Source organism: Camponotus vicinus, unplaced genomic scaffold (assembly GCF_025532165.1).
Source record: "Camponotus vicinus isolate PSW18456_S1 unplaced genomic scaffold, iyCamVici1.0 SCAF_12, whole genome shotgun sequence".
Taxonomy (NCBI): Eukaryota; Metazoa; Arthropoda; class Insecta; order Hymenoptera; family Formicidae; genus Camponotus; species Camponotus vicinus.
Window position 1 is genome coordinate 11998898 of NW_028141948.1, and position 14244 is coordinate 12013141.

Genomic DNA, 14244 nt, shown 5'->3' on the forward strand with positions numbered 1-14244 from the left:
TTATTACAAATATTTTAAATATTATTTATAAAATATAGCCATACAACACTCTATCCATCTTTGATATTAGTGTATAATTTTACGTTTTATTATATTTAGGACAAAAATCATTTTCACATATGCGAAATTGATATCTTGCCACATCATACATCAGTAAATATTAATCAAGTTGCATAAAGATATAATTTTAATTATAAAATATTTAAGAGATAACGTTGACACCCTATATACTTTTGCATATTCTTATAGCTTGCCTCGAGAGCTTTCCAAAACACTATAATAAAGTATTTCTTCATCGAGTACTTTTCGAGTTATGAGGCTTAAAATAATTTCTTAATTTTACATAAACCATAAAATATCTAGTAAAATATTCATTTTTCGATTACCTTACCTTAATACTTTTATGTACAAAATAATGAGAGGAATCAATTGGTGTAAAGAAAACACATCGTTGTTTTGAAGAAAAAATATGTAATTTGCAATTAACAATTCCATATTTTTCCTCTCGAGGCAAGCTATAAGAATATGCAAAAGTATATAGGGTGTCCCATTTAAAAAGTTGACCTTCACGTGACCTTCAAACGACTTTTCAAGGTAAAACCAATGACACCATCTTATGGCCCCCTTAAAACCATATAACTTTTGTTTAAAACATTCTCACCGAAACCGCCATGGTTTCCAGTTACTTCGATGTCTCAAGTTAAATGGGATATTCTGTATATAAAATTAGTTAAAAATAATTAAATTAGGCAAAATGTTTTTGTAAAGTATTTTTTATAATTAATTATACCATAAAGAAGATACAATCTTGTCTCAAAAAATTCACTTTTTTTATTCATATTTTAAAACATAATGCTATTGTTGTATCACATTAATGCTATTGTTGTTTAATAAATAGAATACATTTATTTATAAACGATTGCCATTGCAGAAGAAGCAAAAGATATCTATTTGCTTTAATAAAAAAAGTCATATGGTATTATATTTGATACAGAAAAACTAATAATAAATTATATTGTAATATTGCATTGTAATTATAGTGTAAGTTTGTTAGCTTTAATTATTATTAGATACATAAAAAATGTACTAATGCCTAAAATTGTATAGTGAAATAATTAATTCTCTATTTTATTCCTTCAACAAATATTGTACATATTATATGTATTATGTTATTATATTATATTTAACTTCACGTTTATTGTGTAACATCAATTCATATTGCTTAATTACCAATTCATATTTAAAAAAAACAGCTGTAATTTCAAATATCTCACTATTGACACTTTCTGATATTTTAGCGAAACTCCCATGTGTTGTATGATATGTATACATAAATAGTGCGTTTCATTTTTTTTCTTATAATGTACAGAACTTAAATTGTTATGAAAGTAGTCTATAGAAATGATATATGATTATTTGAATTGATAACATGCAATTGTTTCAATGAAGCCTATAGAAGTATTGGCAAATAATCGCAATACAATTGCACAAATATTCACATGCATGTTATTTGTAATGATTTATGTAATAAGTTATTTCCTTTATACCTTCACGTAAACCAGTGTATTATATCGATGAATAGGAAACGAATAGTGCAGAAAGCTTTCTATTACATATGCGCGCGCATAATCATAGTTATCATGTAGCATTATTGATATTTTTCGACGTATGTAGAAATGTATTATTTCCCTCTATGTTTTTTTATTGTACATCTCAGATATTGACAGCTATTTCAGTTGGCCGTAAGATGTCGAGAAAACTAACACTAGAAAATGTTATCACTTTTACAAAATTGAGTTTAGTTATATCCCTTTCATGGCCACTACCGGCAACCGCTACGAAGCGGCAAGTAGTTCGTTTTAGGTTGTTACGTTTTTTAACTTACATGAATATATGGTGTCTTTTTGTACCGTTGTTCATGACCCTTCAAGATTGGAGTGATCATCCTGACATTTGCATCAAATCGATCCCATTAATCGCTGGTAGTGCTCAAGCTTTTATAGAGATGTGGATATGTCATGGACAACATAAACATCTCCAAGTAAGATTCTAAATAAAAACAGCAATTTTTTTCTTCATACGTTTTGTTTCTATTTTACTCTCTAAAAGTGAATCAGTGTATTATCACTGTAATCAGTGCTGTACTTATAACTGCTTGTAATCAGTGAGTATTTACTGTTTTTCAGTGATAATACACTGATTCGCGCTAGTGAAAGTAGTATATATACTACTTTCACTAGAGTGAATCAGTGTATTATCACTGAAAAATAGTAAATATTCACTGATTACAAGCAGTTATAAGTACAGCACTGATTACAGTGATAATACACTGATTCACTTTTAGAGAGTAGTTTATATGTATAAATATACAATTTAATTACTATATATTTATCATTATGATATGCAATTTGTTTATTCCCGATCATCATAATTCTTTAATACTTTTATAAGAAATATATATATATAAATTTCATACATTTATATTTTAACTAAATATTATTAATTATACATATAAAATAATCATAACTTGTTTATTACACTTAAATAGTTCAAAATCATAATTTATAATAATTATATTATTATTCATTGAACAGTTTTTAATTACTTTAATAATTAAAAATTAAAATATATTAAAATTAATGTTCTTAAATATTATTATGATAATTTTAATTAAAATATAATAATTTTCTACCAAAGCACAACATATTGCAGTTATTAATCGCTGAAATGGAAAGCTACTGCAAACATGCTATAGGTTACGAAAAAGATATCTTACAACAGTATGTCGACAGATACGCGATGTTTTATGCTGCAACTGCGATGTGGTTTTATCTAACAGCGTTTGCTGTTGTGTGCAGTCCACCATTTTCATCTGATACTTTCCCAACGTATGCTAAATATCCATTCGACGTAAATTATCAGCCATTGAAAACAATCATTTACGTACAGCAGAGTTCTGTTGGCATACAGATGGCATCAGTTTTATGTATCAATATTCTTATTGCACTTTTACTTTGGTTTGCTTCAGCTAGGTTTGATATGTTGTGCAATGAATTACGAATGATATCAAATGTTTACGAACTGACACAATGCATTCGGAAGCATCAACAAGTGTTAAGGCACGATTATAAATCTAATTAATGTAATTAATCCTTAATTTTATAATGAGCAGCTTCATCAATTAGAATCTTAAAAAAGCAGAAGAAAAATATGTATTTTGAAAAATTATTTATATTTTATATGTAATTTATTTTGGATTTATTGATAAGATTGTAATTTATCATTATAAAATATGAATATTATATAAATTTACAGATATGCAAATGATGTAACTCACACTGTTCGTTTTTTGGTTCTGACAATAGTAGGATGTAGCGCAGCGGCAATACTATTTGTCGGTCTCACTCTTGTCAGTCTTGTAAGTAATACTCTATTAAAAGAATGGAACAAAAGCTTATTCAATTGTTTTATTCCTTTCGTTTCTTTGAAATAATATTAATATATTCTTAGTCATTCTAATTATTATCTAATATATGTCAAATGCATTTTAAATGTTTCTTTTAACTATAAATTCTTTTAACTATAAATTATTTAACAAAATTTGAATCAGCTATTTTTTAAGAAAATTGGAAGAAATTTTTTTCATCGCCTTTTTAAATTTTAAAATTTTTAATATTTTTCAATTTTTAATATTTTACTAACCAAACTTTTCAAGATAAAATTCCATTCAAATAAAGTCAAATAAGTTTTAAATGAAATTATTTACTTAGATTATTTTAGCTTTACAGTTTTATTTTTAAAAAATTATTTATTGTCAATCATTTCTAAAACTGATATCTTGATATGTTTATGTAAAAAAAGTATAAGCCTTTGATTAATTAGAAAAACTGCAATTAGTGGAACCTTTCATTTATATAATTAATGTAATTGATACCTAAATTAAAATATGAAGAGAAAAAAGTATATAGATTATAATAATATATTACATTAATATATATGTATTAAGATGAGACGTTATTATAAAATCTATTAATCTTACTCATCAACAGCAACAACCTTTAATTATCAAAATGCAGTTTTGTGTGCTAATTTTCACCTGTCTTTCCCAAGTATTTATGTGCTGCTGGCCTGCTAATAATCTACTAGTTGCAGTATGTATATTTATATTTTACGAAATACGTATATACACAAGTAATTCTTAATAAATATAATTCTGATAATATGTATAATTTTAATATATGATATGTTTACGCAATTCAAACAGATTATATTTCTTTTATAATCTATTAATCAGAAGCAGAAATTATCTAGATATATATCAGAGATAAAAATTATCTATTTTTAGTATATATTCTATTTGAATCTCTAATTTTCTAAGTGACTATTTTTTAAGAATTAAAAGTTTATAAAGTCTATAAATATTTTACAATATTATATAAATAACAATTACACATATTAAAAGATTTTACTATTAAATATCTTTTTATAACAGAGTTCAAATATTGCTTTAGCAGCTTATGAATCGTTATGGTATTCTCGCAATGTATACATGCAAAAAAATTTGCTTCTCATTTTATTACGATGCCAGAAACCAGTTGTTGTAACCGTCACCTGCATTATACCAATTTTATCCTTAAGATACTTTGGTTCGGTAAGATGGAACTTTTGAAAATTTAATATGAATACATTTTAATATACATACAATAGATGTATTTGTATATATTTATTATGTTTTAGTATATTTCAACGGCTTTTTCTTATTTCACGACTTTAAGAGTGATGTTTGAAGAAAATAAAGTTTGATTATAAAATAAAAATATATTACAAGTCTATCATCAGATTATAAAAATAATAATATTTCATATATTGAAAGTATTATATTTAATAATGTTTATTATATATGCGATAATATTTTTATGTTATATAACAACGTAGACAAAAAGTGATTTCATATAACAATTATTAAATGTTGCAAATATCATATATTAAAAGTATTGTAAAAATTCGTGCACATTTATTTCATTTGTAGACTGCTAGATATATCGTGCATATATATTCTATTTGTAATCTCTCATTTCTTAGTGTTTTTTTTAAATGCAAACATTTTTATTTTTTGAATATGCCAACAGAAAATTAAGACATCACAAAGCTTATATTACTACTTAATTATATATATGAAATTTTCGCTTTAATTTTCATTAAATTTTATTCAATTGATATACACGATAAATCACGATAATCAATATGTTTAAGAAATAATAAAAAAATATAAAAACTAATAGATTAGAATTTAGCATCAAAAAATTAAGAGTGATAATTAATAGTAAAACAAATTACCTATCTAACAAAACTCATCTAATGAAATTTATAAAAAAAATTGTGTTGAAACTTATAAGAGATAACTTATAGACTACGCGCACGCGATAAAATTTCTTTCTTATTTTCACATGTTTTCAACATATTTCAATGATATCTCAGTGTATCTTTGTGTTAAAATACTTCATCAATATTGCAACAGTACTTAAAAAAATTGCTATATAACACCACAATTGCTATTCCAAGTTCTATTAATTATTCCTTCTCTATCACTCAATTTTATTTCAATACAGACAATATGCAGAGATAAAAATTATATATCTAAAGCTACTATATATTTTGCTAAATCGATGTTCTATAACTCAGAATAGCAAATTATTCGCACATTATTTTAGTTCGTTACAGTGCATGAATATTCTTCCTATCTATACTAAAAATAATTGATACAAATGTGTATCGATCTCATTGTCAGTTTTTGTAAGTTTCCATTTATCGCTTATTTTATAAAAATATTATTAAGATAGTGTATGATATTATTAAAATAGTCATGTGTACGAAAGAAAAATTTATGAGGTATGGTTTCTTAATAAGACTTCGCTGTGCATAATTCTGACATTTCGCCGCATGTTCTATTGTTGTTTCATAACAGGAGAGATAGATTTGCATTAAATAATATTTGCGATATACTTGTATGCGTATACGTATGCCTATAGCTTATGTACATGATCATGCAGAAAAAAATAACACTAAGAAAAGCGATCGCTATTGTAAAGTTGAGTTTATTCATTATATGGTTTTGGCCGCTACCGCAAGACGCAAGTAAACGTAAAGTGCTGTGCATGAAATTGTATCAATGCATCACTTTATTATTAATGATAGCCGAACTAGCATCGATGGTATATGCCCTTGTAAAGAATCGGGATGATCTTGAGCTTGCCGTAAAATCATCATTGGGTATATTCCCTTGTAGTTATATTATCTGGAGTATTCTATGTCGCATATTTATTAATCAACGTCTACAAGTAATTAATAGGGATATTATTTTTTGAAAATAAAACACTTATTTTTCTCGTGCATTCTCAGCTGAAATAGCACAATTAATTGCAGTGTGTCACTTTTCAAATGGAAAATTTTTGCGCGTTGATCGAAGCTTATGAAGAAGCAATTATTCAGCGAGACTATGTTGATAAGTGTGCCAACTTCTATGGCTTTTGTATAACATCGTTCTATACAAGTCTTTTTGCCCTTTTTCTGGGACCTGTCCTGCAAGATGAACCGCTTCCGGCACCCGCTGATTTTCCATTCGATGCATCTCGACAACCGTTAAGGGCTATTACATATATACATCAAGTTGTGTGTGGCCTGATTATAGCTGCATATTTATGTGTAAATGCTTCCATGGCCCTTTTGCTCTGGTTGGTATCAGCGAGATTTAAATTGTTGATGGAAGATTTACGAACAATTACAAACATCTACGATTTCATGAAATGTATCGAGAAACATCAACAATTACTCGAGTATAATATCGTTATTTTTTTACGACGATTTTCTGAAAATTTTTGCGATATTAAAGAAAAAGTTTTATGTATCTTTAATTGTTTAAAGAGAATAATACCATGCGTGAGATAAAATTATAAAATATAATTTTAGGTACGCAGAAGAAGTAACTTTTGTAGTTCGTCTTTTTGCATCGGGAACCGTATTTTTTAGTACTATATCATTAATAGTATTCGGCCTTATTTTTATTACAGTAAGTACATTTCATGGAAAATTATTGGCATTCTATGCGTCAAAGATATTTAAAAATTATCAAGTGTTACAGCAATTGTTATAATTATTAAATAAAATAAATAATTTAAATATTATTAAATTAAATTAAATAAATAATTTAACTATGCATTTATAAATAATAATAGTGCAAATTTGAGTTAAAATATAAAATTCAGTATATATTATATTATATCTATATGTAATATATTTTTAAACATTGTTTTTTTAAATACATATTAAATCTTTTTAATAAACATAGTAATAATGTTTTATTATCATATTATTAAATTATTATTAGTTTCTTTTTATAATAAATTTTTCTTTATTATATTTATTTGAACAGAAAGTTTCATTAGGATTGAAGATCCAGTGTGTCGTTTTAGCAATCACTACATTATTAGAAGTATTTATGTATGCATGGCCAGCAGAACACTTGATTCACATAGTGAGTTAATTACTAAATATAAATAATGACGTTATCATATTTACATTATTTTGTTATTTCTTTGAATGTCTCTTTTAGAGTAATGATATTGCACAAAAAGCTTTTGAAACAAATTGGTATGATAAATCCGAAAATTTTCGGAAAAATTTACATATGATTATATTAAGAAGTCAGAAACCAATACTTATTACATTACCTTGCGGCCTGTCTTCGTTATCTTTACATTATTACGCATCGGTAAGATAACAATGTTGGTTGCTAAAATTTTTCAATAGTGTACATTATCACCTAGTCATCATATAATTATTAGAGATTATTACTTGTGAAATAATTCTCTCTATACAAAGAAAGAAAAGAAAAAATTTTTTTTATTTATGTTGCAGTAAAATAAAACAATAATTAAATTTAATTATTTAATACTTAAATATAATAATTATTATTATACTAAAAACTAGAAACCGAAAATTATTTATATATTATATATGTATAGCAGTAAAGTTTTTCATAGCCATCATTTCTACTTTGATCACATAATGAATAAGAAATAAGTACATATTTTTCCAAAAATAAATTCGCAAATATACACACATACACGTTAACACATATAATAACTTGTTTAAAAAATGTATATTTTTAATATGATAAAATGTTCCAGTACCTCTCAACTATATTCTCTTACTTCACTACAATGCGAGTAATGTTCGAAGAAGGAGCATGAAACAGGTCAATATTTTGATAAATTCTAATAAAAAAAATTCTTCTGCACTATACTATTAAATAATTCTTAGTTGATTAAAAAGAAGAAAAAAGAAAGAAAGAGGTTTGATCTTTATTTAGATTAGATTTAAATTTTCAGATACTTAATCTTCTATATATTATAAGAAAAATATATAACGTACAAAATATTGAAAAATTTATATTTTTAAATACATTTAAGAAAAGTACGGAAAGAGAGAAAGAGGACTATTTTTAATATAAAAAATGACCCCAATTTTTTTATTTTGTATACAATAATATTAAATTCAAAAGCTTAAAGTTATAAATTATAATCAAGACATAGTTGTCGGAAAAAATTGCGGTATAATGATGTTGATTATATATATCTCATCTGATCATTAATGATAATACTGAGTTTTCATTGCCAATTGCATCCGATTTTTAATCTATTATTTTTGTATATAAATATAATTCTTGCAATATTTCTCTTTTTCATGTTTCTTATTTTGTTCTTAATCTTTCTTTTATCAAATATAAAAATTCTCCTATTCAAAATCTCTGAAAGGTATAAGGAATAAAAAATAAAGACCGAAATTAAATTTAGGATCTGCACGTTGTTAGGAGGTTGATCTCACATAAAATCATCAGTTATCTTTAATCTTAATTCGGTTTCAATTCAAGCTCTCATGCACATGTGTTGACACTTTTCGAAATATAATTGTGTAAATACAATAAATTTCCTCTGTAAAATTCTCCTTCTCTGTAAAATTTTTCTTTCTTAAAATTATAATTTACAAACATTAAGAACAGGAAAACACAGAAATTAATATTAATAAAAATATCATATATTATTTCATTGTAATATATTTTTTTTTTCTGCATATATCTATTCACACTAAATATACATCGATAAAATTACTACTACATGCATGTAATATACACGATGAGGTATAATGTTTAAGTTCGATAGGCGGAGAAATTTCTTTCACCTACAACAACAATTAAAATATATACATGTAAAATAATAAATAAACTAATATAATTTATATGTATTGGTTATAATAGTTTTCCAACATTGTATAAACATATTATAAAGTCTGCAATGTACATTGTACATTTTATATAAAACCCCTTTCAATGCTGAAAGATAAGAGATAAATAAATCTATCTACTTATCTATAATAGTTTTCCTAAAATATGCATACTTTGGATATCGTCAAGAAATTTTAATTAATTTATTATTTAAAATTTTCGTTTTTGTTTAAACTATAGATACTATAAAAACACTTTTACTTAAATTTGAATACGCAACACACATTATCTCTCATTGAATATTTCATAACTTCCCTGATGTATTACATGCTGCACACGAAAGGATAATTTGTCGAAAGATATTTATATTAATTTAGTCATTATTTTATATTTTCATTAGTTAGTCTTACACATAACTGCTTATGAAGAAGTGCTTTCTTTCTAATAAAGTTTATAATATTCATATAACATAATACGTAGCGAAGTAATTATGCGAGGAAAATTAATGCTAAAAAAGTGATCTTTATCATAATTTAGAAAATTGTGATTTAGAAAATATATACGTAGAAAAATATTATTGTCCCGTAGATGTCATTATTAAAAAATAAAGCGTCTTTTATATGTACGTGCATATATATAATATTACAATCATTATAGATTTTTGTCTCAAGTTAGTTTTATAACTTAAAATTTCCCATAATCTATTGAACTTATCTTTGATTTTTTGTCTATCATTTTATTCATATATGATATAATTCCTCACATAATTCATAAAAGTTATAAAATAATCAAAAAGAGTTATTAATCTTCTCTAGTTTTCAAAAAAAAATAGGAATAAAAAATAATTAAAGACAACGCGCAATAGTGAAGCTAATATTGAACGTAGGTATAGTATTATTGTAATACAATAAAACTACATGTCTTGATTTTCAAAGCATTTCAAATAAAACTGAGGTTATAGTGGAAAACTTTATCGCACGAGTAAGTATTGTTCAAAACTAATATTATTGTATATTAGTAGTAACGATTCCTCAATTTACATACTACAATTTACATAATTTGCATAAGCCATAGCTTTTCAATAATTCTCTCAGTTTTATATTCATAATATTGCACAGATAGATGTAGGAAATAATATTCTGAAAGCTTTAGTTTTCAATAAAAATGCTACATTCTAAGAGAGAATTCCAACTATGTATTAAATTAATAATATCCTTACCATATTTCTTCACCCTTATCGTGTTTCTTTTGCAATCATTTTAGAATGTTCCATAAATGCGAATTGAATTATAGATTTACTATCTATATTTACTTTTACTTCCTACTTTATATACGTACTATTGTACCGCTTATTTTATGAGAGTCTTATTACAGATATATTAGATGTGAAATCGAAGCGTACGAGAACGTATATCATTTTTTGTGCTAAAGTTTTCTTTACATCCATTTATCACATCACTGCAACTTATGTAAGAAAACTTTTGATATATATCGCAATAAATGCGTATGTGCATTTAATCATGTGGAAAAACGTAACGCTAAAAAATGTGATCGCCACCGTAAAATTAAGTTTGTTTATAACTTGCTGTTGGCCTCTTCCAGCAAATACAATTAAGTTCAAAGTCATCTGTGTAAAACTGTACCAATATTTGTGTATGATTTTAACTTTGGGCATAACTGTTGGATTATGTAATACAATTAGAAATCACCTTGATGATCCTCTTATTATAGCACAATCGATAATGATTATGTGTTCTACTATACACGTTATATTCAATATTGTGTCCTGTAAAATTAATTCTTATCGTCTACAAGTAATTAAATAAATATATATAAAATAAATATATATTTAATAGAATAAAATATGGGATAAATAATATTTATTATTAATTTTTTTTTTATAATACATGTAAAACAAAATTGATCAATTTCAGTTGGTTACATACGAAATGGAAAATTTCTGTGAATTAATTAAGTCTCATGAAGAAGCAATTATTCAACAATATATTGACAAATGCATTTATTTCTATGGTGGATCTATCCTCTGGGTCTACTTAACTACTATTGTGATCATTACTGGACCTGCTGCTCTCGATCAAACATTTCCGACAAACGCTGAATATCCGTTCGATATTTACCATCAACCGATAAAATTTATTATCTTCGTATATCAGGCTTTTATATGCATGCAATGTGCTTCCCAAATATGTATGAACATTTTCATAGCCCTACTGCTTTGGTTTACATCAGTGAGATTTAAGTTATTAAGCGAAGAATTACGAGCAATTGTAGATATCCATGATTTAATACAATGTATTCAAAAACATCAGAAATTATTAAAGTGAGACTTAAAAGATATTAATTTTATTAGAAACTTTTTTTTAATTACATACAAATATTTTAATTAAAGCTAAAATATAATGCTATAAAAAAGTTTATCTAGGTTGGATCCAAGCTGAATCTCATTTATAAATCTATTTTCTAGCACACATAAGAATCTAACTTATTAAAATTTAAATTCTAACTTAAAATTTATTTTTTAAACAGATTATGCAATATATTTATTTTAGATATGCAGAAGAAGTGGTTACTGTAGTTCGCCCCTTTGCATTGTTAGCTATAAGCATTAGTACTTTTGCATTAATAATAATCGGAATAATCCTCATTACTGTAAGTATAATAGTATATTATTAGCAACGATATTTTGCGATGTATTGTAAATATTCTCTAAATGAATTAATTTTTCCTATCTTTAAGTGTATGTTTATTTCATTTTATTCTGTATATAAAAAATTCCTCATGATAATATTATATATAATATTATATATAATATTATATATATATTTTAACAGAATATTCTTATTCTAATTAATTAAAATTAAAGATTCTAATATAAAAATATTAAAATCACAATAACCCTTAAAAAATTAGTGTAAAAAGATTTGTTTAATATCAAAATCAACATCAAAAAGGGCATTAAATATAAAGCATTATTTTAATTATTTTACTTATAAAAAATTATAATATAAAAAATGCATTAATTAAGAATAAAAAATTTATTTGTAAATATTTATAGAATATTTTTGTTTTATATGTAGCAAGGGCAACCACTATCCATGAAAATTCAATGCGTCGGTTTAATTTTTGGTGGATTATCAGAAGTATTTATGTATACATGGCCAGCTGAGCATTTGATTCACATAGTAAGTTAATTATCATTAATATTTTGCTTTACTTCAATTTGTATCATAATTGTCCAATATCTTTGCAAGAGTAATGAAGTTGGACAGACAGCATTTAATACGCAGTGGTATAAATTATCATTTACTATACAAAAGAATCTACAAATAATAATACAGAAGTCTCAAAAACCAATAGTTGTCGCGATACCATGTGTTATGCCTACATTATCTTTAAATTACTACGCATCGGTAAGGAAAAATTTGAAATATTATTACTTAATATATTAATCATTATGTATATCATCTGGATGGCTTATTGTTCATAATTGTGGTATATTATTTTTGTAATAATTCCTTCTAGTCTCATTATTACACAATATTAAAATAGTATGGCAAATATCATTTTTACAATCTTTAATTTTCTATTAATAAGAAAACAAATTTCAACAAAATATAAAAAATATATTTAATATCAGAAAGAATTAAAATTTTTATCATTGTTTTTTGTATATTTATAAATTATATACTTATAAATTATAATACTTTATTGTTTAAATACAATAGAACTTTATTATATTTCGAATGAATATTCCTTATTGGAATGTCTCTGTATATGTATTTGATATGTGTGTGCTTATGTACATAAAGTTTAATGTTCATTGATTGCTAGTGTACCTCAATTGTTAATATAAATAATTTTACAATTATTTTTATTGTAAAAATTCTCTCATATATATAGTATTATGTGATGATATGTCTATAGCAAAAAATGTAATACGATGTATGTATATATTATTATATACAGAGATTTAAGTAATATTCTAATAATGAAGGAAGAGTTTATATTTTTAAATATACAATTTTTTCGAAACAAATTTAATTAAATATCACATACGATAAATGACAAATGCATAAAATATAAGTAACAAACTAGGAATAAATTATCACATATAACGATATCTTTTTATAAGACGAAAACCAAAAGTATACATTTAAATATTATTAATGTTGCAGTATTTGTCAACTATATTTTCATTTTTTACAACGTTACGAATGGTCATACAAAATACCCAAGATGGAGGATAACTAAGGATGTCAATATTTTTGAAATTTTGAAAAATCTAGATATATTATATTTTAAAGAGCCAGTAGCCACAAAATAATTGTATATTATATATCGTGGCGATAGTTGAAACGTAATATTCTTTCTAATTGTGTAGATAAACTGCTTTGCCACACAAATATTAGAAATAAAAATGTATTGTAACAAATAATATAATAATATATTGGAAGATATATTAAAAATATTTCAAGAAAATACTTTTTCGAACAATTTTTATTTTACTCAAAATTTATGAATTTAATTTAATATTATTGCATGCCATCCTATATTAAGTAAGAAACAAATTTTTAGTCACATTATTTTCAGTAGTATTTAATATAACAATAAATAATAATATACATAAATGCGTATATATAGTTATGTGTGTAAGTATATATACTTTTGTGTGTGTGTATACTTTATTTATCTTCCGCTTTAATCATGTTTCTTAGCCGTCAATTGCTAATTTTCCTATTTTTTTATCTTGTGCTTTTTTATAAATGCAATTGCAAAGTAAAACGTATTTATAAAATTTTAACTACTAATACGCTAATTTAAACGTTATAGATTTTACAAAATAACAAGTGATATTCAATGTTGTACGCATTACTTATATCATTGCTATTTTTCGATTATTTATTTTTTAAGTGAGTATTGTGGAATGATACATGATTCTATAT

At 24.6% G+C, this 14244-nt stretch overlaps 3 protein-coding genes across 4 annotated transcripts; all 3 read left to right on the forward strand.

Annotated features, from left to right (window-relative positions):
* The first annotated feature begins 1731 nt into the window (after window positions 1-1731).
* On the forward strand, window positions 1732-4861 carry LOC145963342 (odorant receptor 4-like). The gene is made up of 6 exons (XM_083085180.1): window positions 1732-2041; window positions 2713-3119; window positions 3316-3418; window positions 4050-4151; window positions 4493-4651; window positions 4738-4861. Exons 1-6 carry the CDS (start codon window positions 1748-1750, stop codon window positions 4801-4803), a joined length of 1131 nt encoding a protein of 376 aa, XP_082941306.1. The 5' UTR covers window positions 1732-1747; the 3' UTR covers window positions 4804-4861.
* Window positions 4862-6032: 1171 nt separating this feature from the next.
* On the forward strand, window positions 6033-8249 carry LOC145962463 (odorant receptor 4-like). The gene is made up of 6 exons (XM_083083519.1): window positions 6033-6338; window positions 6424-6833; window positions 6967-7066; window positions 7430-7531; window positions 7610-7768; window positions 8187-8249. Exons 1-6 carry the CDS (start codon window positions 6033-6035, stop codon window positions 8247-8249), a joined length of 1140 nt encoding a protein of 379 aa, XP_082939645.1.
* A 2415-nt stretch (window positions 8250-10664) lies between these two features.
* Window positions 10665-13693, forward strand: LOC145963341 (odorant receptor 49b-like). Of its 2 annotated transcripts, none has more exons than XM_083085179.1 (6): window positions 10665-10749; window positions 11215-11621; window positions 11851-11950; window positions 12379-12483; window positions 12553-12711; window positions 13477-13693. In XM_083085179.1, the coding sequence occupies exons 2-6, from the start codon at window positions 11230-11232 to the stop codon at window positions 13546-13548; spliced, it is 828 nt and encodes a 275-aa protein (XP_082941305.1). In that variant the 5' UTR covers window positions 10665-10749; window positions 11215-11229; the 3' UTR covers window positions 13549-13693. The 2 variants fall into 2 exon arrangements, with proteins under 2 accessions (XP_082941305.1, XP_082941304.1); XM_083085178.1 differs by having other exon boundaries at window positions 10692-11094.
* Window positions 13694-14244: the final 551 nt, after the last annotated feature.